The sequence below is a fragment of the Ctenocephalides felis genome, unplaced genomic scaffold, assembly GCF_003426905.1.
Source record: "Ctenocephalides felis isolate EL2017-DRISC unplaced genomic scaffold, ASM342690v1 CF-g0.4_SCAFFOLD_01886, whole genome shotgun sequence".
Classification (NCBI taxonomy): Eukaryota; Metazoa; Arthropoda; class Insecta; order Siphonaptera; family Pulicidae; genus Ctenocephalides; species Ctenocephalides felis.
The window spans coordinates 163,999,600-164,025,553 of record NW_020538040.1 but is presented as its reverse complement, the minus strand read 5'-3'; the positions used below and the strand labels follow the sequence as shown (position 1 = coordinate 164,025,553).

The 25,954-nt window shown below is 29.2% G+C and overlaps 1 protein-coding gene across 1 annotated transcript in view; it reads right to left on the bottom strand.

Moving 5' to 3' along the window:
- LOC113376181 (calcium/calmodulin-dependent protein kinase type II alpha chain-like) overlaps positions 1 to 25,954 on the bottom strand; it is a 297,389-nt gene that overhangs the window by 35,594 nt on the left and 235,841 nt on the right. The window contains exons 13-15 of the mRNA XM_026616099.1: positions 18,122 to 18,211; positions 10,795 to 10,851; positions 5,202 to 5,420 (exon numbers count right to left, since the gene is read on the bottom strand). Of these exons, the coding sequence (XP_026471884.1) occupies positions 5,202 to 5,420; positions 10,795 to 10,851; positions 18,122 to 18,211 (366 nt within the window). The remainder of the gene's footprint in view (positions 1 to 5,201; positions 5,421 to 10,794; positions 10,852 to 18,121; positions 18,212 to 25,954) is intronic.

Sequence of the window (25,954 nt, the reverse complement as noted above, 5' to 3'; positions counted from 1 at the left end):
TTAATGACTTAATATAAATTCAGTCTGAATTATTTAACACGGCATACTTATTCTATTTATATATAATTAAATCCATTTATCGCCATAGGGTTGTAAAATACCCAGCCTAAGTGAGGTGGTAAAATTACACTCATTTACCAAGTCGTCCAAATAAGAAACATAAAATAATTTGCTAAGTTGCTAAAGATAAACAATATAGAAACTGTAAATATAATGATATGAATGATTGCTAATTTTCTGCTATTGAATTATTTTAACTTAGGAAACTACAGTACTTATTATCAAAATCTGTATAAATTATCTGATAATTTGATGTGCATGTGTCTAATGATCAGTTTTGACCACCAAATAGCATTTAGTACCATTTTCTGGATCGTCGAAAGTGCTGGGTTTGCTTTTCCAAAAATTTAATCGATCAAATTTAACTTCGTCAATACAAGTGAAATGTTTTTTAAATTGTAAAAAATTCTCAAAAAGTTAATTGCCATTTTTGGCACATTTTGCACCGTATCTTCAAAACGGCAGGACCAGCCTTGGCCAAAAACTAATCAGCACATCAATAGGAATCGACTGTTTTTTTAATCATTCAAATGGGTTGATCCGTGCTCTCGAAATCGTCGACAAAAACTCGTATCCGCACATACATACCTACATATACACACACATGTATCCATTTTGTCTAACATTAATATATGCCGGCCGATTTGTATGGGTCAAAAAAAGTCGCTTAGACACACATGATTTTGAGATACTAGGGATCAAAATAAGATACTTTGCCTCTAAAATCAATTTTGATTTTGTTGATAAGGATTGAATTTGTTAAAAGTATCTGATAATCATATGTGCCTAAGTGACCTTTAATTCGACCCGCCCTATCATATATATAAACGACGTATCATATATATAAACTTAACTCAACAAAATTAAATAACGTTACTAAAATATCGAGTGAAATAAAATTACTGAGACTAAAAATGATAAAATATATTAATATAGGTATTATTTTATCACACAATAAAGTTAAAAAGGCGTATTCTCATTACTTATTCACGTTGACTTGCTCCATAAAATATTATTAATATACACAATATGTAGAAGTGTGTATGTGTATTTGTTGAACGCAGAAAGCATTTCATGTAGAATATAAAAGAAATCGTTAAAAACATTTTAATGTCGACAATTATAAGAACACAAGTACAAAAACGCTTCTGCACAGTCTGTATAGAAAAGTCGTATTATCCGACGTTTATTATATTATGTCTTTGATACCCGTGGGTTGAATTTTATTAGAAGAAACAGCCCACTACTGGCTACGAGTCGGCATTGCACTAAAATATATGGTTTTCAATTTATTTCTGGATTCTATTGTGACACTCCTATTTATAGAGAAACCGCTTCATTAATAAAACTACTATAAATATATTTTGCGATAAGACATTCTATTAAGGTAAAGGTAATGTTCACTTATTTTGCTTTGCTTAACGAGCATATCGTATAACAAATAATTCGGCTAATAATTTAAAAAAATATCTATCATATTAGGTTGGAAACTAAGTAAGTGCGATTTTCAGCTTAGATGGTTATAATTAAATTTTTCGGTTTGCTAGTGTAGTCCACATGTAAAATACCTTTTGTTAATAGATAGTAGACATCTGAGATTTCCATCAGTAAAAGAGAGTTTTTTGATCGTTTGCGTTTGGCGTTTGTTGAAAGATGGAAAATCAAATGGGAAATTTTTATCATACTTTGCTTTTTCATTTCGGCAAAGGTAAAGAAGCATCTTAAGCTAACAAAAAGTTATGAGCTATTTATGGTGATGAAGCCTTAAAAACTGCAGTGTCAAAACGAGTTTGCCAAATTTCGTTCTGGTGATTTTTCACTCAAAGACGAAAAACGCTATAGTCCTCGTTGAAGTTGATTCTAAAGGAATTGTCTACTTTTGACTATTATTGCCAACCTATTCTGATGTCTACATTAAACAACTAACAAAATTACAAATCGAATTGACAAATTAAAACGGCATTAAGTTTGAACGGCTTTAAGACAAGCATTAAGTTGAAAGATTTATTATCCTGAATGATGTGAACTTTAAAAATTCTTTGCAAGTAATAAAATTTTTATTATAAAATAAAGAGTTGATGAGTTGAAATAACAAAAGTTGACTTGAAAAGTTGATTTCTTTCACCTTCTATTATATTTGCAAATACATTTCTTTTCGGAATAAGATTTATAACTATGAACAAAAGCCTAAATGATAACCACGACTATGTGTTTGATAAATGTTGATTTGTATAGTAATTTATAACCACTGACATCCAAGTTGTTCCTCTGTAAGTGAACTACTGTTCCATGATGAATTGAGGTAAAATTGATAAACGATTGCGCGTTAATAGCGCTTTCCAAAGCTAAAAAGTAACAAAAATCAAATCGACATAAAAAAATCAAATCAAATCAAAACAAAACGTCAAATCAACACGAACAGCGACACAAATAAATAAAGGACAGAACAACTTTGACACAAAATCTCACGTCAATCCAAGGAGGTGCGCTTTTGCTGACGCGTTTGTCCCACACACAAAACATATATTACACACAAAACTATTTTTTTTTTCGTATAATAATTTTTTAACTCATGAAGAAAAATACGTATATATATATATATAATACTAGGTTTTGCAAATTGATGCGGACTGGTTTCGCTACTCTGCAAGAGTCCTCGACTAAATTTTTTTTACTCAAAAATCGAATATCAAAATTACAAAAAACACAAAGATCAAATAAACGCCATATTTACAAATTATATCTTTCTACATTGAGTATTAGAACATTTATAGTTATATATTTAGTATGAACACAAATTTTTATCTAAAAATTTTGTACAAATCAAAATACACGCCCTGCACTCGCAAAACTGGTGGCTGCAGTTTAGGTCAGATATTTAGATTTCGATATACTGCTGTTAGTCAAATAAAATTTTATTAGAAACGAGAAACTTGCAAACCGTTTTGGAAACTTACACAGTAAGATATTAATATACAATATCTAAATATATTATATGAGAGGAATAGTTTTTCCTGCTGAGTATCTTTTGAAAGAAATCATATTTTCAGCACATATTCAAGTGCAATATGGTCAAAAACTTTACAATATCTAAGAAAACAGTTTTTTGTGTGAAATGAACTAAAAGCTCGCTAAACGAGTATTTCTCATAATCTATATTTGGTGCAAAAGCAAATAAATCTATAAGAAATTGTCTGGCTTATCTAGTTTCTTTAGAAGTACTTCAGGAAATTCTTAAAAAATGTGATGACTTAAATCGTTCGAATATTTGCCATTTTGACTAATGGATGTTTAGGTTTACGAGTACAAATAACGCTTATTAAGGGGTATTCTGGTCTAAAATTTTTCAAAAATCAATGTGTTCAAAGTTTAACTTTCAAGAATATGTGTACAAGAAAATTTTTCAAAATTGACTACGATAATCTTCTTCTATTTTTTCTACTGCAAAACTTTAAACGCATGTTTCTCGAAACTGCCTTTTTCGACACTATACCCATGATTTCTCAACTTCTACTAGACCGACATATTTGAAATCTTCACAGGGTTTTGTTTATGAGCTTCTCCTCAGTATGAATCATCCCCAACTCTCATTTTAACTATTTTTTAAAAAATACGAGAATATAAAAAATATTGTAAATTATTTTTTTGTAGACTGGCCCTGATTTGTAAAAAACAGTTTTTTCACTTGTCCGTAGTTCATACAATTGCGACATTATTATAGATTGACACGTTCGCGGGCTGTAAAAGTTTCAGAAAAGTACAAAATTTGACAGTCATTTTATTTTTAAATTAGTTGTGATATACGAAATTTGATTAAATACCGTTTATAAAAGTAGTCATCATTATATTTTAATCGTGACGATAAATGTCATAGCATCTACGTCAAGTATTTCGCTTCTATTTCACGCAATTTGCATTCCCAAGCTAATAAGTGGCTATAGGAAAAGATAAGATAATACGAAAACACCCAAAGAATCAGTTAGTAATTTGACAGGTATAATAATCACAACAACAAAATGTTATATAAAATTCAAAATAATTTTGAATGCTATTACATTCAAATCATTCTGCATCAAAATAAAAATGAATGCTGTAGCATTCAAGTCCGCGAACGTGTAAACAATATATTTGCATTTTTTTTTCAGATTATTTGGACGACTGCTGGGTGTGCTCCAGTGCCAAATTTTTGAGATCCCTCACTTCATGAATTAAACTTTATGACTATTTTTCATTTATATTTTTTCTATATTCTCAAAACAGTAATTAGAATTGCAAGAAAATATTGTGAAATGTTTTCGTTAGATTATTTGGAGGGCCGAAATCATGGGTATGCTTCGGTGTCAACTTGTGATCACTCACTTCATGAATTAGAACTTTGACTATTTTCATTTATATTTTTATTCTAAATTCTCAAAACAGTAATTATAATTGTAAAAAAATATTGTAAACTGGTATCAACTTGCTGAAATACCTCTCTTTATGAATTCGAACTCTATGACCATTTTTCATTTATATATATTTCTATATAATATATAATTGTGAAAAAATATAGTTAAAACATCATTTACATCGTCCGCAAACGTGTTAATAATATTTTTGTATATTTTTTTTTTCAGATTATTTGGATGGCTGATATCATGTGTATGCTCTGGTGACAAATCGGTGTACAAATTGTTGACGTCCCTCACTTCATGAATTAGAACTTTATGACTATTTTTCATTTATATTTCTTTTCTAAATTCTCAAAACATTAATTGAAATTTAAAAAAAAATACTGTAAATTTTTTTTTTCAGATTATTTGGATGGCTAAACCATGGGTATGCTCCGGTGCCAACCCGCACTTCATGAATTAAAACTTTATGCTTATTTTTCATTTATATTTTTTTCTAAAATCTCAAAATAATAATTAAAATTATAAAACAATATAGTAAAAACATTATTTGCCTTTTTAACAGCCTTTCAAAAATCGCATAAAATTCATGCCTCTAGACCAGAATACCCTCTTCATGTTCCACCAAAAAACCATATGCAAGTTTCCCATTTTCCATCTAAATTATTTCTCATATGCAGTTCAATTTTAATATCCAAACGTTGCATCTATTATTATTATCAATTATTCTCAAAGCAGCACACTCAAAACGGACAAAAGCGCGCCGCGCTATTGTGTCGTATTTCGACTCGGGGGTACCTTGAAGACCTCGCACCAAGGCATCGCCTAACGATATCGCAGCGGGCGCCGCGGGCACGGCCGCGGTCGGCGTCTGTACGGCGGCCAAGGCTGCTACGGCAGCACCGAAACATGTTCCGCCCGCGCTGCTGGAGGGGACGACGGCCGCGCCGGAGGGACGGTTGCCAACCACTGGTACAGACACGATATTCAATACTAAAGCTGATATTGTTAGGAGACGAGGCCGGTCGGAAAAGCACATAGGGTAGGGCGGGGCTAGTTGAGCATAGGGGAAAGTTGGGCAATCGAAATATCTCGAAAACTATTCACCGTCCGTTTAGGCATTATATGGCGGAAAGATAGAGATTTGGAAAAAATAAACATCCCGCGATCGCTAGTGGCCGCTGGACAAATGAGTGAGGCTCACGGGCGTTTTGTTTATTTTGAGACCAAAAAGTAAAAAAGTCATTCATCACGAGTTTTCGTCTGGTTTAGTCAAATGTTATTTATTTTTAATCAGGTAAATGTTATTCTTTCATATAATTATAGTACATTTAATATGCACAGAGATTCTGGGTATAATTCTCACGTTTTTCTTATAAACTCACTTTCATTTTGAAATTCCGAGTTGGGGTTAGTTGAGCATAGTTGCTAAACTTGTTCTGTCACTAAGACAATTACCATCAACTTCCAGAAATTAATTATTATTTTTAAGATTTAAGCTAAGTCTATGAGTAATAACATAAAGAAATAATGATTTTAAACAAAAATACTGAACATAATAATAAAATAATTCCTAAGATACGATATTGTTTTGTTGATTCTACTTTTGGTTAATTATTCAAAGAAAATTACTATAAGATTTGTTTTCTCTGTCAATAAATACTATTAATATAGAACTGGTTATTAAAAACTTATTTTAATTCATCACTAATCGACATTAAACCTATAATTTCATTATAATTTCTTAGTGCTCAACTTTCCCCACCTATGGGGTACATTGAGCATACTTGACTTTTTGCATTTAAAGAGCTGTAGTTTTTAAATTTTACATATTATAAAAAAAAATAGTATTATTATTATCGTATAGCAATTTATTGAAACTTTTCATTGAGGAGCTACATCCGTTTAAGTGAAAATTTGCTCAACTAGCCCCGCCCTACCCTACATGTATTCCGAGTCACGGTTCAGAATTTTATTTCATGTGTTAGTAAAATATATATACGTTTTTATATTGTTTATAGCCGGAAGGACAGCGACAGCAGGGTTCATATTTGATGCGAAGTTCCATGAAAAGGACATAAATGTTCAGGAATATCCAAGGGAATAAAAAATATAAGAGTTAAGTAGATAACTAAATTATTACTATGAGAAATTATTACGCATAATTATTACTATGAGCAATAGTTACGCATAATTATGTCGTAGTAAATAAACTATGCATCATGTCTCCGGAATTAAATTACTGACGCTCGGTAAAAAATATTATGCAGAATTGCGCATTACGAGTTATGCATTTATACTTTGTAATATGGGAGGTTTGGACAAAATGACATAGTGTTTTGTTTTTTTAATAATATAATCTTTACTCATTTTAGATTCATTAACTACCGACTTCAAGAAGACTGAAAAGAAGCTACCCAAAGGTAATATGGAGGACTATATGGAATCACTTATTGAAGTGATTTTCTAACTATCAATATAATATGTATTAGATAAATTTATATCTGTGTTTGAAAGTGTGTGTGTATGTGTGCGAGTGAATGACATAAGCCAAATAGCTCATAGAATTGTCATGTATTCTGATTGCTATTGAAAATAAAATAAAAAAATTAAAAAAAAAAGACTACCAGTAGCATAGTCTTTTTAATTACGTGGAAACTATAATAACATATTAATTAAGGTAAAATGCAACTAATTACAAAAACCATTTTGTATAAGTTAAGGGCATACTGAGATACAGTAGAAGTCCTTTAGTCCGGCACCCTACAGTCCGGAATGCCCAATAGTCAGGCTAGTAGAAAGATAGTCAAAAACTAGAAATCATCACATTTTTGTTTTTTGTAAAAATTAAGAATTATTTTGTTAAATTTGAAAATATTTTAAATATATATATATATATATATATATATATATATATATATATATATATATTCTAATAAATGTAAAATAAGCTTTGTTGTTTGTATTTTCTACTGATTTTGTAGTTTAATTATTAATCTTACTGTTTTTATAATTATAGTCTGGATTTTTCGATAATCCGACACAGGGGTCAGTCCCGAGCAAGCCGGACTAAAGGACTTTTACTGTACCTATTTAAAAAAAACAGTTCACAAATAAATCGTTTGGTCTTCTTTTGGATATCAGCATTTGAAGCATGAGTTCAAAGAGAACAAGTCATACATCGTAACCAACCTTCGCCGGCCTTAGAACGCGAAAATGGGCCTTTGGATCCTTTAGCCTGTTTTTACAAGTAGTTACTATTGAATATAAAAGTCAATCATATTTTACAAGTATCAATTTTCCGTTTTCTTGGCTTCGAATAAACTAACCTGTAGTTCTTACGAAATAGTACTATGTCATTTTGTCCGAAACTGTACAAAAATGGATAATTATTCCAAATTCCACATTTCACTAGTACTGGGGCAAAAATTCATTAATGATAATAGAATAATGATTGTTATTTGATTACAAATAACAATGTGTAAGTCCTAAAATACATGACAAAGTGAGACGCCCGTTTAGGTTGATTATGGCGACAAGACTATGACAATGACGCTCAACATCTGACAGGGTTATGACTATGGATTTATCAATGTATTACAGTTGCGTAAACGTAACTAAAACTAGCAAATTTTTAAATAGGGCTGTGACATTGTGACAAGATATACCATTTTGTCCGTATTTCTTTCCTATATAATACTCATATACATTAGATTAGATACATATGTATGAATACATTAGATACATATGTATGAATAAAATGAAAATTTAAGCAGATATCCATTTGGTCATCTCTCCTCTGAATTTATGTTAGATTAAATTAGGTTTAAACCGTTACTAACGTTGCTGATTAATACTTTTAATTATTTCATATAATAATATAAAATCAGATCAAATGTAAAAAACGCTAAATAAAAAAATAAGTTATGTACTTGCGTTTGTTAATTATTAATAATTGATAGAATATGTAAGAAATCGTCAAAACATCTCCGAAAATTGATCTAACATAAATGTAAGACCATGTTGTAAAATAACAGAAAACAATTTTCTTCATACTAGTATAAATATATATATATATATATATATATATATATATTTGTATGTGTGTATGTATATGTATATATTAATTTATGTACAAGTTTTAAGTTAATACGAATGTATATTGTTAATTTATATATACATATGTGCACCTAATATTAGATATCATTTTTATAAAAGACTTTCTGTAGTTGAAGTAAGTCACTTATACAAACCTTGTGGATTCACTCATTCAACAAACCAAAGTCAAACATTTGGAATAAAAATTGCAACAAAAGTGTGTAAAGTAGAGAAAATAGTGTGCTGTTGACAAAAAAATTAATAAAAGTCATGCATAATGTGTAACTTGCAGAGAATATTAAAACCTTCTACCTGATTAAATGTTATAACAATACAACGAAACATTTCAGGTAATTTTTCAGTTTCGTTCACGACACGGATATTTGTTAAGATATGAACGACGTTTTCTTTCTAGTCATAAATAAACGTGAATTATGACTGGAATTAAATATGGAGTAAAAAAACTAGTTATAAATGTTGTAACTAAATGTAAAAATTATGATCTAAAATAATTAATGTAAAAACTTAAGTTATCACTTTTTTGGTACTGGAGAAAAGTTTATATTAGGTTGTTCGAAAAATAATTTCGTTGTTTTCAGATACAGGTTTTAATTGTATTTTAATCATGTTTTAAGACTTGTTATAGCAAGAAATGTAAGCAAAAAATGTTTTGTTCGGTAAAATTTTGAATTGCCTATAAGATTCAGAGTAAAGAAGATACAAATGTATCACTTTCAAGTTGATTGATGCTTCTAAAGTTATTAGTTACTGCAAACCAAAATAACACCTCGCAAGATGAGCAAAGAGTTAGTTTTTTGAATTGCAGCCTCCATGAACACGGATTTCGTTGATTTGTCATTTGTCCAAATAAGAAATTATTTTCCTAACAATTCAATAAAAACTACTGCCATATTTTAATTCAACTGTTATTAGCGAAATTTTCAGGAAAGTTAAAAAAATCATTTAAAACTATTAGTAGAAGGAATTAATGTTATGCAAAAGAAAACAAGCGAATAGTATAAAAAAATTAGAAGTATTAGTAGTAAACAAAATTATGTCACTTATTTCAAACATACCATTGGCATAGTACATTGTGTCATTAAAATCACACAAAGTTTTACGTAAAACACGGTGCAGTTTCATTATTAAATGTTGTCAGAGAAAATATAAGCCTCAACACACTGATTCCAGAAAAAAATCAGGTGATTTGCTGTGTTTTTTTCGTTTTAATGTTGAAGACGATGTATCTTGGTGTGCGAGAAGCCTTAATGACACTAGTCTGTGTAATATTTTTTGTGGACGTGACCAAAAATACAAGAAAAATCATAATTGACAAAAAAATTTCTTTTAATGGGACTATATATTAGGGGGCCCATTCTCCGATAAAATAGACCGTAACATAACAACGCTCCTTTTTTCATATAAATTGGTAGTAAAAAACTGTCAAAATGCTATGTATTTGCTGGCGATCAGGCGATTTACACATAAAACCTAACTTTACGTATGTGTTACAAAACACATGAAAAACGATGCAATTATGATACATTTCTTTATGTTGTGCAATTTCTAGGTAAGGTTTTATATCTAAAACACCTGACTGCCACAGCAAATACATATCATTTTGACAGTTTTACAACCAATTTATATGAAGAAAGAACCGTAACATAGCGTCCATAACAACGTTATGTTACTATCTATTTTATCAGAGAATTGGCCCCCAAAATTTTTATTAGTATCTACTAATACTTTTTTTCGATAGAACAGTTATTAAATTTGAGATTTTAAGTAATATTTTGATTTAATTAAATTGTGTTTTATTAGATAGACGATGAAATAGTGTTGATTAAAAGTAGATTAGACATTGAAAATTAAAGAAAATAAATACAATATAAATAAAATATATTTTTACACTTGCAGGTCGGATTTTGGTCATTTCCACAAAAAATCACAGTTCAGTACGAATCGCAACGATTTTTTTAGTGTCAGCGGTGATATAGGCGTTAGGTAAACCCAAAACTAAAATCCACGCAATTGTGATATTTACAAGAAAAACAGAAAAAAACTATAAACGGTACTATGATCAGCATCCACAGATTAATGCGATTTTTGTTGAAAAAAGCCAGTGTTAATTTTTAATATTCGTCGAACGTAAGTGATGATAATTTGCATAATGATTCATTAGCGATTTTCAATCAACATTTTTAATTTTAATTAAATTGTGTTTGTGAGTTTGATTTAATATTACCTTCGGGATCTTTAGCAATGACAGTAGAGCTCCTGTCGACGCCTCCTTTTTTATCCTCTGTGGAAAGGAGCCAAGTCACAAAACATGTATGAGTAGGAAGTATTTGTTAAAATGTTGTTCATTGAAAATGAAATAAAATTTTACTTATAGTGATTTGGCATCGAACAACTAAACTACATAAAATAATTAAAAAATATCGCACTTTGGTCAAGTATCGAACTCACACGTAATTTATAAAAACCCTATATAAAATTAGTATTTCAAAATTAAGTAAGTATTTTTTCGTAGTTATTGATATCCTAAAGAAAAATTATTGACGGCAATGTGACATGCATTCAGACGCAGTTTTCGTACAAAAAGTTCTAAACTGAAGATTTTAAGCAATAGTTCTAAATTATCAAATTTTTGCATTATACTTACATAATTAAAAATTTAGCAAGTGTATCACATATATACAAAATTTTATATTCTATACAAAATTTTATAAAAATCTACAATACAGCCGATACTAAAGAACTGACACAAAAATAAAAAATTTTAAATTGTCTATTACAATTTTTTTGATGAAGTGATTTATTCTGAAATATCGGCTGTCACATACATAAACTGAAATTAGCATTTACATAAACTGAAATTAGCATTTACATAAAAAACTTAGCAGTATAAAAACATACACAGATATGGAAGAAGCAGGTGACAGATTTAGTGGGTAGACAAAAGTCATAGCAGAAATTAAGATACGAGAATATTTACAGCAAAATAATTAAAATTTCTAGCATGAGTTAAAAAAATATTTACATATATGTTTTAAAAATGTAAGAATTCTCGTATCTTCAATATCATATTTTAGAATGATAGTTTTGATATGAACAGACCATTAGCATATAGAATAAAATGTGAGTGAACATATTTTTTTTAGTTTTCGTACACCGGGTCAACAAGTAACGTGCCGAACAACTAAAACATCAAATGCAAGTAAACTCTTGTTTGGTATTACATATAAATATTAATTAGAAAAATATCTCTCGTCGTCGAAATTATTGTATATTTATATATTGTATTTTATTGCCACTGTATTTAAATTAACAAAAAGCTATAACGCAAAGATAATTTGAGTTTGCGTTGTTATCGATTGATAAAAATAGGGAATGCAATACCGATGAAAAATTTCGATACCGGTATTCGGTATTTTCGATTTTAAAACCGGTAATACCGGTAAAACACCGGAAGTCATATTATTTTGAAAATCACAAAATTGCAATACCGATAAAAAATTATTATACCGGTATGTCGGTATTTTCGATTTTAAACACCGGAAGTAATATCATTTTGAAAATCACAAAATCGGTCTTTATCAAGAAATAGTTGAGAGTATTTTCATTTAAAACAATATAATGGTGCTAAACTATTTTCAAAAAGCGATACTTTTTATGTAAAATACTATTTTATAATTATTGAGCTTTTTTATTTCTCAAGATTAATTTACAATCGGTTTTTTATAACAAAAATATTTAATAAATATTATGATCAGTATGAAGATTAACAAGTGGTAGAGCTTAAATTTGTGAATTTTGAATATTTTGGCGCCGATGTCACTTAATAAAACAGTTGCATTTTTACTTAAGAAAAAATAAACATCCTTATCTATTCGTCCGATTCGATTTAGTGAGACACGATATGAAGCTTTTTGGAAAGAAATAAATATACAGTTTAATAACGAGTCGAGATAATATTTTGACACTAGTTTATACAATAGAACGACCTAAAAAGATATATATTTGTTGTAAGCGATTATGAGATTTGAAGTTTAGATGATTCCGAAAACCGCAAGTTTAAGTGTGACGTGTATCGCGCTTTATAATTTCTGGTTTACATGCCGGAAATATCGGTATTTCCCGTTTGCATACCGGAAATACCGGTACTAATATCGCCGAAAATGAGACGGTATACCGGTTTTTCCGTACACAGGTATACCGGTATTGCATTCCCTAGATATGAACTAGCAAAAACGCTGCTTTAATTATTGCAAAATTTACCCCTGAATCGTTATTTAATTTTAATAATATAGAATATACACCATGTAAGTTAAAATAATACATAAAGCGTTGCAGGATTCGCATTGCTGTTATTTCAATGTTGGTTGCCAGAATGATGAAAAACTGTGCATATGAAATGAAATGAAAAATAGACGCCACGCCGCGCCGTCGTAAAAAATACGATTTTTTCTGCGATAAAAATGCTGTATATTCTACAGCATAATAATAATGTGAAAAATGAACGTAGAAGAAATATACAATCAGAATTTAAACGAATTTGATATTTGCTATGAATTTTGAATGGGATCTAAATAAAGAATTTTATGGCGGCAATAGAAGTATTAACACTAAAGCTACCGATTGATTCAAAGATAATAGTAATTTACAGTCGTTCTGCTTTTAATATTAATTGTTTTATAATATTTTGCAAATTTTATTATGTATTCTAAATATACATGAAATTCAGTTACAACTGGTAACAAAGCTTCAACTAATAATAATAAAGATAGACCCGTAACATAGTGTTACTATAACATTCTTGGTCATGAATCTCAAATTTTAACTGAAATTTGCCAGCAATGTTAAATTTTTATTTTAACACGTTAATCGTCATGCCTGACATATGTGTCTGACACTAAAAAGTTCTACATGAACCATGTCTGACATATATGTCTTACAAATTGATCTGAACATTTCTTGACTTGAGATAAAAAGTTGTTATATAGGTTCACGTCAGACATAAAAAATAGTGTTTTTCCAGGAACTCATACGAAGATAGACCCGTAACATTGTCATAACGTTTCCACTTGATCGGAGAATTGACACCAAAATTTTTTGGATCAATAATTCCGTAGATGTGAAGTCATTCAAAAAAAGTGAAGTAAAATTTGTTGCAAATTTCAAAATTAATGAACACAATAAACTCAAAATTTAGCAAAAAAAAAAACAAAAAGTGTGGAGAATTAATTCGGTAGATCTGAATTTATAAATGTGAAATATATACTCTTGATATCAAATACATAAGAAAATTTTATTATCAAAACCAAAAAATAAACGTTTCAATTACCACTTCGGTAGATTTAGTGCTTTCATCAGATATCAATTCAAACCATTTATTTTAATTTAATCTTTTATAATAGAACTTTCAGATTCTTTGCTATAAATTATTATGAATCCTATAAGCTTTTATGGAGAGCTTTTGTTATTGCTTTTGAATGAGATATGGTAGCAGGAATATATGAATATTGCATCTACAAGTACCATGGTATACAAACAAATGAAAATTGAAACGCGAAATAGTGTCTGAAATATAACTCTTGTATTATGGTGATGGGAAAAGTAATATTGTGGCACTGCTACAATTTTGTTACTGAAATATAAAGATAAACGTGAGAATAAATTAAGAGTAATACTTTATCGGAAAGGAGCTTTACAGGTAGTAAAAACATCAAGGAAATGATAGTATAGTAACACTAACATATGATGCAAGAAGAGGACAAACCTAAGATTTTTAAATTACTAATCGTGGTAGAAGTGGTGAAACCACGTAAAATATTCCTTCAAAATCGTACTTAAAAATGATCACAAAACACGTAAAATAAACACAAAATTATTTTCAAAAAACGCGCTTAAAATTACGATATTAAAAATCTATTTTGCTCGAGTCATTTTTCTAAATTAGTTTGAAGAATTTATTTGTTTTCCATAATTTCGATTATAGTTATGATCCATTTGAAATACAAGGCAGCTTTCAATGTACGACATATCCAAATCATGCTAATGTCAAAAGCTCAGACGAAAATTGATACTAGCACGAATATATGTTTACACAGACGTTGCACTGTTTGAATATAGAGAATGATGTCCTTTACATTAATTAGAATAATCCTAACATTATAGATGTCCAAAGCGATATTTCTGGTTACAACATGAAATAGAACCTATGCATTCGGTAGCAACATCCACTACCAAAATTGGATTGTGATTTCTACGAAATTGATGTGAAAATTTAAGTTTGTACGAATTTATATTTTTCGTCAAGTAGTTAGGTGAGGCATAAAAATACAATGAATTGTTAGACTAATGTTTCTATTTAAAAAACGTTATTTTCGAGGCACCACAGTTGGCCATGAGTCCGGAGTTAGTGGGCGTACATTAATCACGTGATCGATTTTTTTTGAGATTTTGGAACCCCCTTTCCCCCTTGCTTACGTCCCCTTGACACGGTGTGATATTTAGAATTGATCCCCCTCCCCCACCAAACATCACGTGTACTTTTAGTTATGCAAAATTTTTCGAATTTACGAAAAAACCGTAAAATTTTTGAATCTTTTTTGAAAATCGAGGTAAAAAATAAATACACGTGATAACTTACTGGATCCCACCCTCTCCCCACGTAATATTTTGTAATTTTTTGTCATCCCCCCTTCCCCCTAAGAGCCTCACGTGTTTATTAGTCACGCCCCCTCCCCTTGGTGATACGTCGTGATATTTACAATTACCCCCCCCCCCTACACCACTACACATCACGTGTATTTTGGTTGTGCAAAATTCACGAAAAAATCATAAAATTATTGATATTTTTTTGAAAATTCAGGTAAAAAATAAATAGTCGTAATAACTTACTACACCCCACCCTCCCCCACGTGCTATTTTGTGATTTTTTGTCAAAGCTTCCTCTCCCCCTAAAAGCCTCACGTGATTAATAGACGCCCTCTCCTCCTTGGTGATATGTCGTAATATTTAAAATTACTCCCCCCTTTCCCCCCACAAAACATCACGCGTATTTTTAGTTGTGTAAAATTTTTCGAAACAATATTTCAAATTCACGAAAAAAACGTAATTTTTTTATTTTTTTTCGAAAATTTAGGGTAAAAATGAATACCCCTAGACCTCTCCCTCCCACAAGTGATTACCCCCCCCCCCCTTTCCCACACCAAATATCACGTGTATTTTTAGTTATGCAACATTATTCCAATGAATTTTTCGAATTCACGAAAAAATCGTAAAGTTTTTTTTTTTAAATACAGGTAAAAAATAAATACACGTGATAACTTACTAGACCCCACCTTCCCCCCACGTAATATTTTGTGATTTTTTGTCAACCCCCCCCCTAAAAGCCCCACGTGATTAATAGACGCCCAGTCCCTACCCCTTGGTGTACGTCATGATATTTAAAATTATACCCCTCCTCCACCAAACATCACGTATATTTTTAGTCATGCAAAATTTTTCGAACGAATTATTCGAACTCTATTATTCCTAACTCTAGAATTTTTTTTTTTTTGAAAATTCAGGTAAAAAATAAATACACGTGATATCTTACTAGACCCCACTCTCTCCCCACGTAATATTTTGTGATTTTTTATTAAAAACCCCCTCCCCCCCTAAAAGCCTCAGGTGATTATTGAAAGCCCCCTTAGCTTTGAGATGACTAGAAAGAAACAAAATAATGATTTGTCATGACATTTTCGAATTTCCAAAACTGAACAAAGATTTTTAATACTGTTTTATACTTTTGTATGGCAGTCTATTATTGATAAATACTTTTCTACGATTTAATTTTTGATTTTTTTTATTTGTCTGAATTCGTTAGTCTGAATCACTACTGTAAAATCGTCAAAAAATCAATTTGTAGGATCTAATAATACTTTGAAGTTTCTAGAATATGAGAAAAAATATTTCATACCTGTATTTCTTGTATTTTTTGTAACTTTTGTAGGCAGTATTTTCTTAAACTTGGTGTTATTTTTCAAACGCATCGCAATGCCATTTTTCAAAACGCCACGCAGCATAACTCCAACAATTTCCATTTTTTTTTATTTATTTAATTTTTTATAGAAAAAGATTTTGAAGAAAAATACGTAAAATTTTGATATGTACACTAAATCATTATTTATAAACAAATGATGTTCTTTTGTTTGAAATTTTCCATAGTCATTCCTCTATCATCTATCTAGGCATGTACGATACTACTAATCGCAAACGGCGGGATTTTTGAATATTGTTTTATAATAATTTTCTATTTTGTTACATAACACGTTAATCGCCACGTCAGTCACATGCTACGAATTTCTGCATTATATTGCATATGTCAGTCACAGATGTCCGACGCAAACAATACCTTTGTGTTAATGGAAAAAATATAAAAATTTCTTGGTTTTCATGTATGAATGACATATAAAATGGTGTTTTTCTAAAAATATCAGCAAAAAAAAAATTTCTTTGATGCATTAACTTTCCTTGATACATTTTTAACTAAATTATCTGAAAAAGTTACCATGACCCATGTGATTTTTTTTTATATTTAGAACGAATTAAGCTCGTAAGGCGGGGTACCACTGTATAATGAAAAACAAAACAAATCGAGCCGAAAAAAAAACTAGAAGTCTATTAGAATAAAGATAAAAATGAAATGTTTTGGAAATTGAAAATTTTTGGTTATAAGTTACCTATTGAAGATAAACCCACTGTTACTATCCAGTTAATAATAAAAGGATTTTCAGTAATTCAATTCAGATTTTAATATACACTTAGACATATGCTCAATAATTTAATGCATTTTTATACCTCAAACAAACGTGTAAATTAGGGTGGTCCTTAAAATGGATGTTTTCGAATTTCCTTGCTCTCAGGGGCTTCCAAATTGATGAAAAATAATTTTCGGAAAGTTTTAGCTCTTAATATTAACTTTAAGATAGTCCGCAATCCGACTAAAGTTTCTAGCTTTTTCCTCCTAAGTAAATACTTATTTTATAGCATATATCAAATTTTTGTTGTAATTTTTTATTTATGATCAAACTAAGCTAATACGATGTTATTCTCAAAAATCACTTATAAAACAAATGGAATTTCACTCATGTTATTTCCATAAGAAACTTTGGTTGGAGTGCGGACTCTCTTAAAGTTAATATTAAGATCTAAAACTTTCAGAGAATTATTTTTTATAAATTTGGAAGCAATTGAGCTCCTGGGAGCAAGGAAATTCGAAAACATCCCTATTAAGGACCACCCTATTGCACATGCAAATATATATAATGAGCACAACTTTCAATACTAATAAGTTCTAACAGTATTTTCTAGTAAATTTTAGCTATTTCATGTTGTAACCATATGCTGGACCTATAATACATATTATCTATATGACCCTCCTTTTTCTAAGAATTCTCCTTCGTTTGGTGAACTCAAATTCGGTGAAATTTCAAAGAAGAAAGTAAGAAAATTATGAAAATGAGATAGCGACCAGTGTTCACACAAGTTCAAGTACGATACAATTATATAAAAATTCTTACCTTTAACGTCATCATCTTCTAAAGTTGTGCTAGAATCCGTGGATTCCTTAACTTGTGATCCATCGCCCTTTTTCGTTATGATACTTCGACCTGGAACATGTCGATGCAATTTAAAAATGTGCACAAAATTTCAGTTACCAGAGTTACCCAGAAAATTGATTTTGAAAACATTTAACAAAAATGAGACGTTTTTCTCCACAGTAGTTAAATAAATAGAATATTATAAAATTTTACTTTTTAAGTTTGTTGTTTCACTATTTAATTTATGATTACTACTCACATCGATACGGGCTTAAGCATGCAGTTTCCATTAAGTAATAACAAGTATTGATTCCAATTTTCTAAATAGCTCTGCCAATTTATTTTTAAAACATCATCACAGAACATGAATGGTATCGGATGTCGATTTTTTACCACTTATGTAAAAAGCCCGTAAAATGTATAAAATTATTATTTAAAATTTTTAAATACAATGCAAGTAGTGAACTAAACTTGTTCGGTATTCATTTCAATACTGAACAGAAAAAGTGTTATATTGAATACAACCCGGACAAACTAGTGACACGTATCGATTTAAATTAAAGCGATTCTTCTTCAATAGAATTGCTGAATTTTAAAAAGGTAGAAACACACAACCTTGGGGAATATTTATGTTAATTGATTCATGTAGCTATTTTGGTATGTAGCATAAAATAAATTTATACGAGCTGGAAAAGTACATGGACAATAGCTAAGAATTTTGGAAAGCCTTAACGATAGCGTATTCTTTTTAGTAATTTACTACGGGGTTGAAAACTTCCTAATCAATTTTGAAATTTCTCTTGAATTTAATTTTTCTTGAATTTTTCTAATCAATGTATAAGTTAACATATAAACGACCACCAGACAATCTTGATATTGAAAAGTATAAAAATAAGACGATTTTCTCCAAAAATGAAAAAAATATTCTAATGCATAGGATCTACTCGACTCGAATTAGTTTTCACTTAAAGTTTCTTCAATTTAGGGGACAATAAAATAATATATTTTCATTATTTTATTAAATTTATCATATTTATTTATCTGTGGTCAGTTAATCAATCCATTAAAATTTACTTTAAAAAAATGTAAATGTAATGTAGAGGAGTCTGGGTACGGTTGTGCCAGGGTACGGTAGTGACAGTCGTATATAACAGCTATACTATACAGATTTTGAGATAGAGTCTAAAAAAAGATGAAGTATGTTTGTTCGAACAAGTTTCCTTGTTGCATTGAGTCAGCGTCCTACATTAAAATGATCCGTAAACCGTATTGCTTTCAAAGAGCCAAAAGAAAATTTTTTTGTTTGATTTTTTTATTAATAACTAATATTTCTTAGAGCATTTTGTTTGTTGTTTTGCTGTGGGTTGAACATAGTAGTATTTTACCAGCAATTTAGTAGTTTTTGTGTAAATAATTTAGCTCTGTCATAATACTAATTTGTTTTCAAAAGTGTGAATTGGGTACGGTTGTGACAAATTTTGTGGGTACATTTGTGACATGTATTTCAAATCGTTTTCGGATGAAATTTGAACAAACTAAAAAAAATCTAGCTTAACTAACAAGTTTTGTAAGACAAATACGAAAAAGAAAGGATAAAGAAAATTCAATACAAGAAAAAACGATTTCACAGAGATTTCTTTTTAAATTTATTTGAAAAATTATATTTTGTTATATATTGTTATTTTATATTCATAGGATTTGTTGAAATTATTAAGTTGAGTTGTGTTACATATTTCTGACAACAAAAGTGTTATGAATCATCTTGGTGTTTAAGCTTTTGTTTTGTTACCTATGTTTATGCCTGTCACAGCCGTCCTGAGAATGTGTTTGAAAATTGTAGGAAATATAAAGACCAGTATTTCAACATAGTCAAATGTTAAAATTACCATTTGCTTTTCTTTTTTCCCAGCTAACTGGTAAATTACCAAAATTATTGCTGATCAAAAAAAAGGTGGCACAACCGTACCCATCCTCTAGCTAGTGTGATTTCATACCGTGTTCATAATGAAATTTTATGCTAAGTAAATAATAAATAAATAAATCTAACAGCAAATATTTGTACAAGTAATTGATTCATAACAAAAGTACTAAATCAAATTTATTTTATTCCCACATATGACCAATTACTTCATGAGCTTTCCTTCTGCAAACTTTTAACGTCATTTTCTGTTTTTTACATTTAATTTGTTTGTCCGAGAAATATTCTCTTTCAGATATCAAAACTTCTGTATCAAACAGAATTCATAAAGGCGTTGAAAATCATGCAATCAGCACCTAGTGATATAACATGCAACAACAAAAAATCGAAGGCAACATGCATATACAGATTTTCATAAAAGAATTCTAATTATGATGTAAATGAAATGATGCATTAGATAAATGGATATAGAAAAATCTAAAATTCGATTTATATATATATATATATATATATATATATATATATATATATAAAATGAAAGTATATAAGAATGACGAGTGTTCTAATAAGAAAAATGTAAAATAGTAATTTATAAGAAGTGGATTGATGGGTTCATGAACACAAAAAATAGCAATGTAGATTTACTTACAATTTTGAAAATACAATTATTTTTTCAATTTCAAAATAACTATTTTTATATAATTCGTTATAATAAGTTCGTTTTATGACTCAATAAATAATAAATAAAACATGTATGATTATACAACAACAATTTAGAAAATATAATGATATCAACACGACGAAATGATCAAATCTGTTTGCGAACCGCTGATCAGAAATTATTATCACCACAAAACACAAAATTAAATTTGTTAGTTAGGATTAAAAATCAATTTCTCAGTTGTCCATGCTTGTTTCTGAATATATCTTAGAACACTATTTTGTTGTATCTGAGCTTTTTGCGAATTCTGACTGCAAAATAGGGTCCAATTTTCCGATAATATAGAAGTGTTATGGGAAATTTATGTTACAGCCCTTTCTTCATATCAATTGCATATTTGCTGTGCGATCAGGCGTGTTACACATAGAACCTAACTTCACGTATGTGTTATCAATGACACATCAGAAAGATGCATTTGATCGTTTTCTAGGCTAGATTTTATATATAAAAAGCTTGGCAAATACATAGCATTTTGGCAGTTTTCACTACCAATTATGATCTCAATAATTGATAACTGATATTGAGGTGATATTGTTTTGATTCATTGCCGATGGAACAGGCTTTAAAAGCAATAAAATTAAAACTTACCTAAATTTATTTCTTTAGTGTTATTATTGAAAATTACATAAATAATTTATAATTTGGGCCTAGAAAATTCTTGGCCCTTGACAATAGTAGTTAGCATTAGAGTAGTCTCAAAAGTTATTGAAATATGAATAGTATCTTTGAATATAATATTTTATGATAATGTATATAGGATATTCGTTCTAACAAAAAAACCTTTCTCACGATCACATCTTCAATTTTGACTGATTTTTTAAAGTGTTCATCCTCAAAAAAATATTTTATAAATATTTAAAAATTAAAATTTTGCAGCTATGCAGATTAATTTTGGAACAAATATTACTCTGGTTTTATTTGGTAGCTTCTTTTTTTATTTATTTTATAAAATAAACTTTTTTTTGTAAATAAACAAATAGTAAAATTTTAATCAAATGATATTACTTGTGGGTAAAGTTAATTGCAAATTCATTATCATTGAAGAATAATTGAACAATTTTAAAAATAATAATATTAATCATTTAATTATCGATTAATTACATTAATAAAAATAATAATAATCATTGAATATTTTCAAATATAGTTTGTAATTGACTCTTGCACTTAATTAAATTATTATAATATGAAATTAAACAAATACAGAATGATTATGAAATCGTGATAATTGATAAATAAAAAACTATACAAAAATAAGGCGTTCATTGTAACTCAATAAATTAATTATACACATTTAAAAGAATATTTTCTATGAATGAAAAACATTTTTTATATAAAACGTACCGTACAAGAAAATTCTGAATTAAAAATACGAAAATTAGGAATAAAAAAAACATGAATTTTCAAATTAAGTCTACAAGCCAATAATGCAATATGCAATAATATAATAGGTGAAATACTTTTAATATAAAATTTAATAGAATAACCAAAAGCAAATATTAACAAAAAACCTTACTATATGGGTAAGGTAAAAATCGGAAAATTTTACTGAAACTATTTTTGATAAAAATATAAACTACTAATTTTTAAATAACTTGATATACGTATTTTCAAAAATAAGTAATTAATGAAAGTAAGTAATCAATAAATAATTTCAGTCAAATCTAAGAAGTAAAAGAACAAATAAAATTAATTTTCGCAATGCAATCATTTATACTTGTTTATATATGAATGCAATATAAATTTTGAATACCATACAAAATGCAATAAAATAATAAAAAAATATTTCTGATATAAAATTTGACAAAATTATAAAAAACATGTTGCAGGTTAAAAGGTTGACCTCGAAATTTAAAAATCTTTATTGCTTAATCATTGGTATTTATAACAGCAACACTTTGAATGAAAACCTACTCTTTCGAAGCTAAAAAATGAGAGACGTAGTTCCAAAATTAAGAGGCAAATTCTCGGATAAAATAGAAATGTTAAGGTTCTATAATCATATGATTTGGCAGTCACAAACTATCAAAAAAATATGTAAATTTATTGTGCGATCAGGCGTTTTACGCATAAAACCTAACCTCCAAAAGGCGCAAATATCAAATAACAATTTTATCATAAGTGCAACTTTCTGACGTCACTTTGATACAGATATGTAAAGTCTAACCAAAGTTAGTATTTAAGTTAGTTGGTTCCTTTTGGAGGTTAGGGTTTATGTCACATCAAACAGATAATTTTTTGACAGTTTGTGACAACAAACTCATACGATTATAGACCCGTAACATAGCACTTCTATTTTATCCAGAAACTGGCCCCTAAGTCTGCAAGCCGAATAATTTTCTGAGTCCTCCAGTTTTTGACTGACTTTTTCAACAACACATTCAGTCAAATTCAAGACGTGAAGGTAATTTTTATTGAACGACATATCCCATATTTACTTGTATCCACAGTACGCATTCTGTTAAAAATAACTATTAAAATGAATTTTAGTAATACAATATAAATTTTGAATATAATATAGAAATGCGTGTAATATAAAAAATGCAAAAAGTTAGCGTAAAGCAAAGGCAAATTGTTTTCAGTAAGCAAATATCGCCTAGTGTGATAAAATATTTTGGTGTGATAATTTCTTGAGCGGTGTGTGCAAACAGGATGCATGTGTAATTAAATATTTTCACAGATAATATTTTAAAATGAAACAGACATAATATCAGCCGTCGAGTCAATTGTTCCAAGATCTTGCATCTCGGCTGACAAGTGGTTTTGGCAAATGGGGAAATCAGTCTAAATCACGACTAAAATTGGTAATTGGTAACTCGGTAAAAAATGATGAGACTGTTTTTTTACCTCATTTACCATAACCACCATGTGACAGCGAACACAAGCCTTAGAGCACTTACCACTTTCTGTGTTCGTCGGTTTTTATTTGTGGGAAGAACCGCGGGCGGTTAATTGGTTGTCAACAATTTTCAATTTTGACGCGTTTTAGTCAAATATTGATGTGATTGATATCGGGTTATTTGATATCGGCGATTCGGGACAAAACAGAGAACAAAAAGAATAGAAAATACATATGGTTAAAGATTGAAGATTACAATAGATATTAATATATAGTTATAAATATATGAATATTTAATTCAGAAATCTGAATTGTCTAAGTGAGAATTGACAAACTACATCAGCGGAGCTGATGTAAAAATATTACAAAATTTTCGACAACACTCTACAAATCATTTAAATTGATTGTGAATTTTTCATGAGTTAAAATATTCGTCAGTTCTCCACATTAGACAATCAAATTCAAAATTAACAAATTTAGAATACAACAAAATAATAGCGGCTATTTTAAGATTAAACATAGAAATTTCTATTTATATAGCAATTTTAAATTTGTTAAATTACTTAACAATTATAAAAATAACACAGGCCCAAAAAATAAAAAAAGTTGTCTTTATTCAGTGTTCGACATATGTTTTCCTATGTACTTTTTAACGCTGAACACGAATCTAGGGTCAAATTGGGGGTCAAACTGTAAAAAAATAAAGAAAAAATAAAAAAAAAAGGCAAAATCACCAATCTAGTAATTCTTCTTCATGACTATTAAACCTATTAGACCTAAAATTTTATTTCTGTCGTTTCCTGGCCATTTTGACCTTAAATGACCCGCGCCACTGCGCCAGGTTTTTCATCTTCATTGAGTTTCTTTTTGTAAAATCCAGCAGCAATTTGCAAACATATTTTCAAAAAAACTGCAAAAATATTTGCAGATTATCCAGGGGATAGGGAATAAATATGTTTGCCAATCTTATAATTTCTGTCGTTTTCTGGCCATTTTGACCTTAATGACCCATGCCACATTTCTGCTACGCTTTTTACATATTTATTGAGTTCCTTTTTATAAAATCTAGCATTAATCTGCAAACATATTTTCGAAATACTACAAAAATGTTTGCAGATTATCCAGAGGATAGGGATTAAATATGTTTGCGATTCCAATAATTTCTGTCGTTTTCTGGCCATTTTGACCTGAAATGACCCGTGCCAAAATTCTGCTATGCTTTTTTCATATTTATTGAGTTTCATTTTGTGAAATCCAGCAGCAATCTGCAAACATATTTTCGAAAAACTGCAAAAAAGTTTGCAGATTACCCAGGAGCAATAGATTGCTACCAAAAGAAACTCAATAAATATGAAAAAACATTGCAGAAATCCGTTTCCCAGGCCATTTGAAAAAAAGAGTACCAAGAAACGACAAATTGTAAATATTTTATTTATATGTAGAAGAATTACTGGACTGGAGACTTTGTTGTTATTTTTTTTCATTTTCCCAGTTTAACCCTAATTTTGACTTCAGATTCACGTTCAGTGTAAAAAAAGTACATTGGAAAACATATGTCTCACACTCAATACAGACAACTTTTTTATATTTAACCGATTTAACCGATTAAATGACGTAATAATTGCTAATATAAATATAAGTTTCCAATAAATATTTACAATCATATAAACTATTTAGACAAAACAGGTCAGAACACTGAAATTATAGATATCTTAGAAGGCAGTTACAGGTTCTGAACTAAATCGTTAAAAACGCTTTTTACGATAGATTTACTAGTCATTGCACTATTTACACGTACAATAATTTTTAGTATATGCATATATTAATAAAAATTGTAAAAAGCGTTTTTCTTTACTCTACTTGTGTCTGAGGAAAGATATTTGATCACATAAACACTAGCTAAAGAAGTTAGTTTAAAGTGAGGGTAGCTAATAAATTTTGCAAACGAGCATAAATATTTTGATTTTAATATTTTTAAATATATTTATATACTTATAAATATATATTATATTTGGGCAATCACTTACGAAATTCGCAGAACAATATTTTTTGAAAATTTATAAAACTTCAGAGTTTACATAATATTCAATACACTATGATGAAATCTATCTTATTCCAGCGTGGTTTTCGAATATGTGTACGAAAATATGAACAAAACTATGGTGCGTAAACTTGGCGTATTATTTAAAAAAAATTACACAATTGCCGAATTTTCGATGTTCAATATTACGGCATTTTTTCATTTTGATATTTTAGCCTCTTAATTAAAAATGATTTTCTATTATTTCGACACTACAACATTTGAATTAAACCTTTTAATATTAGAATGTTTCAAAA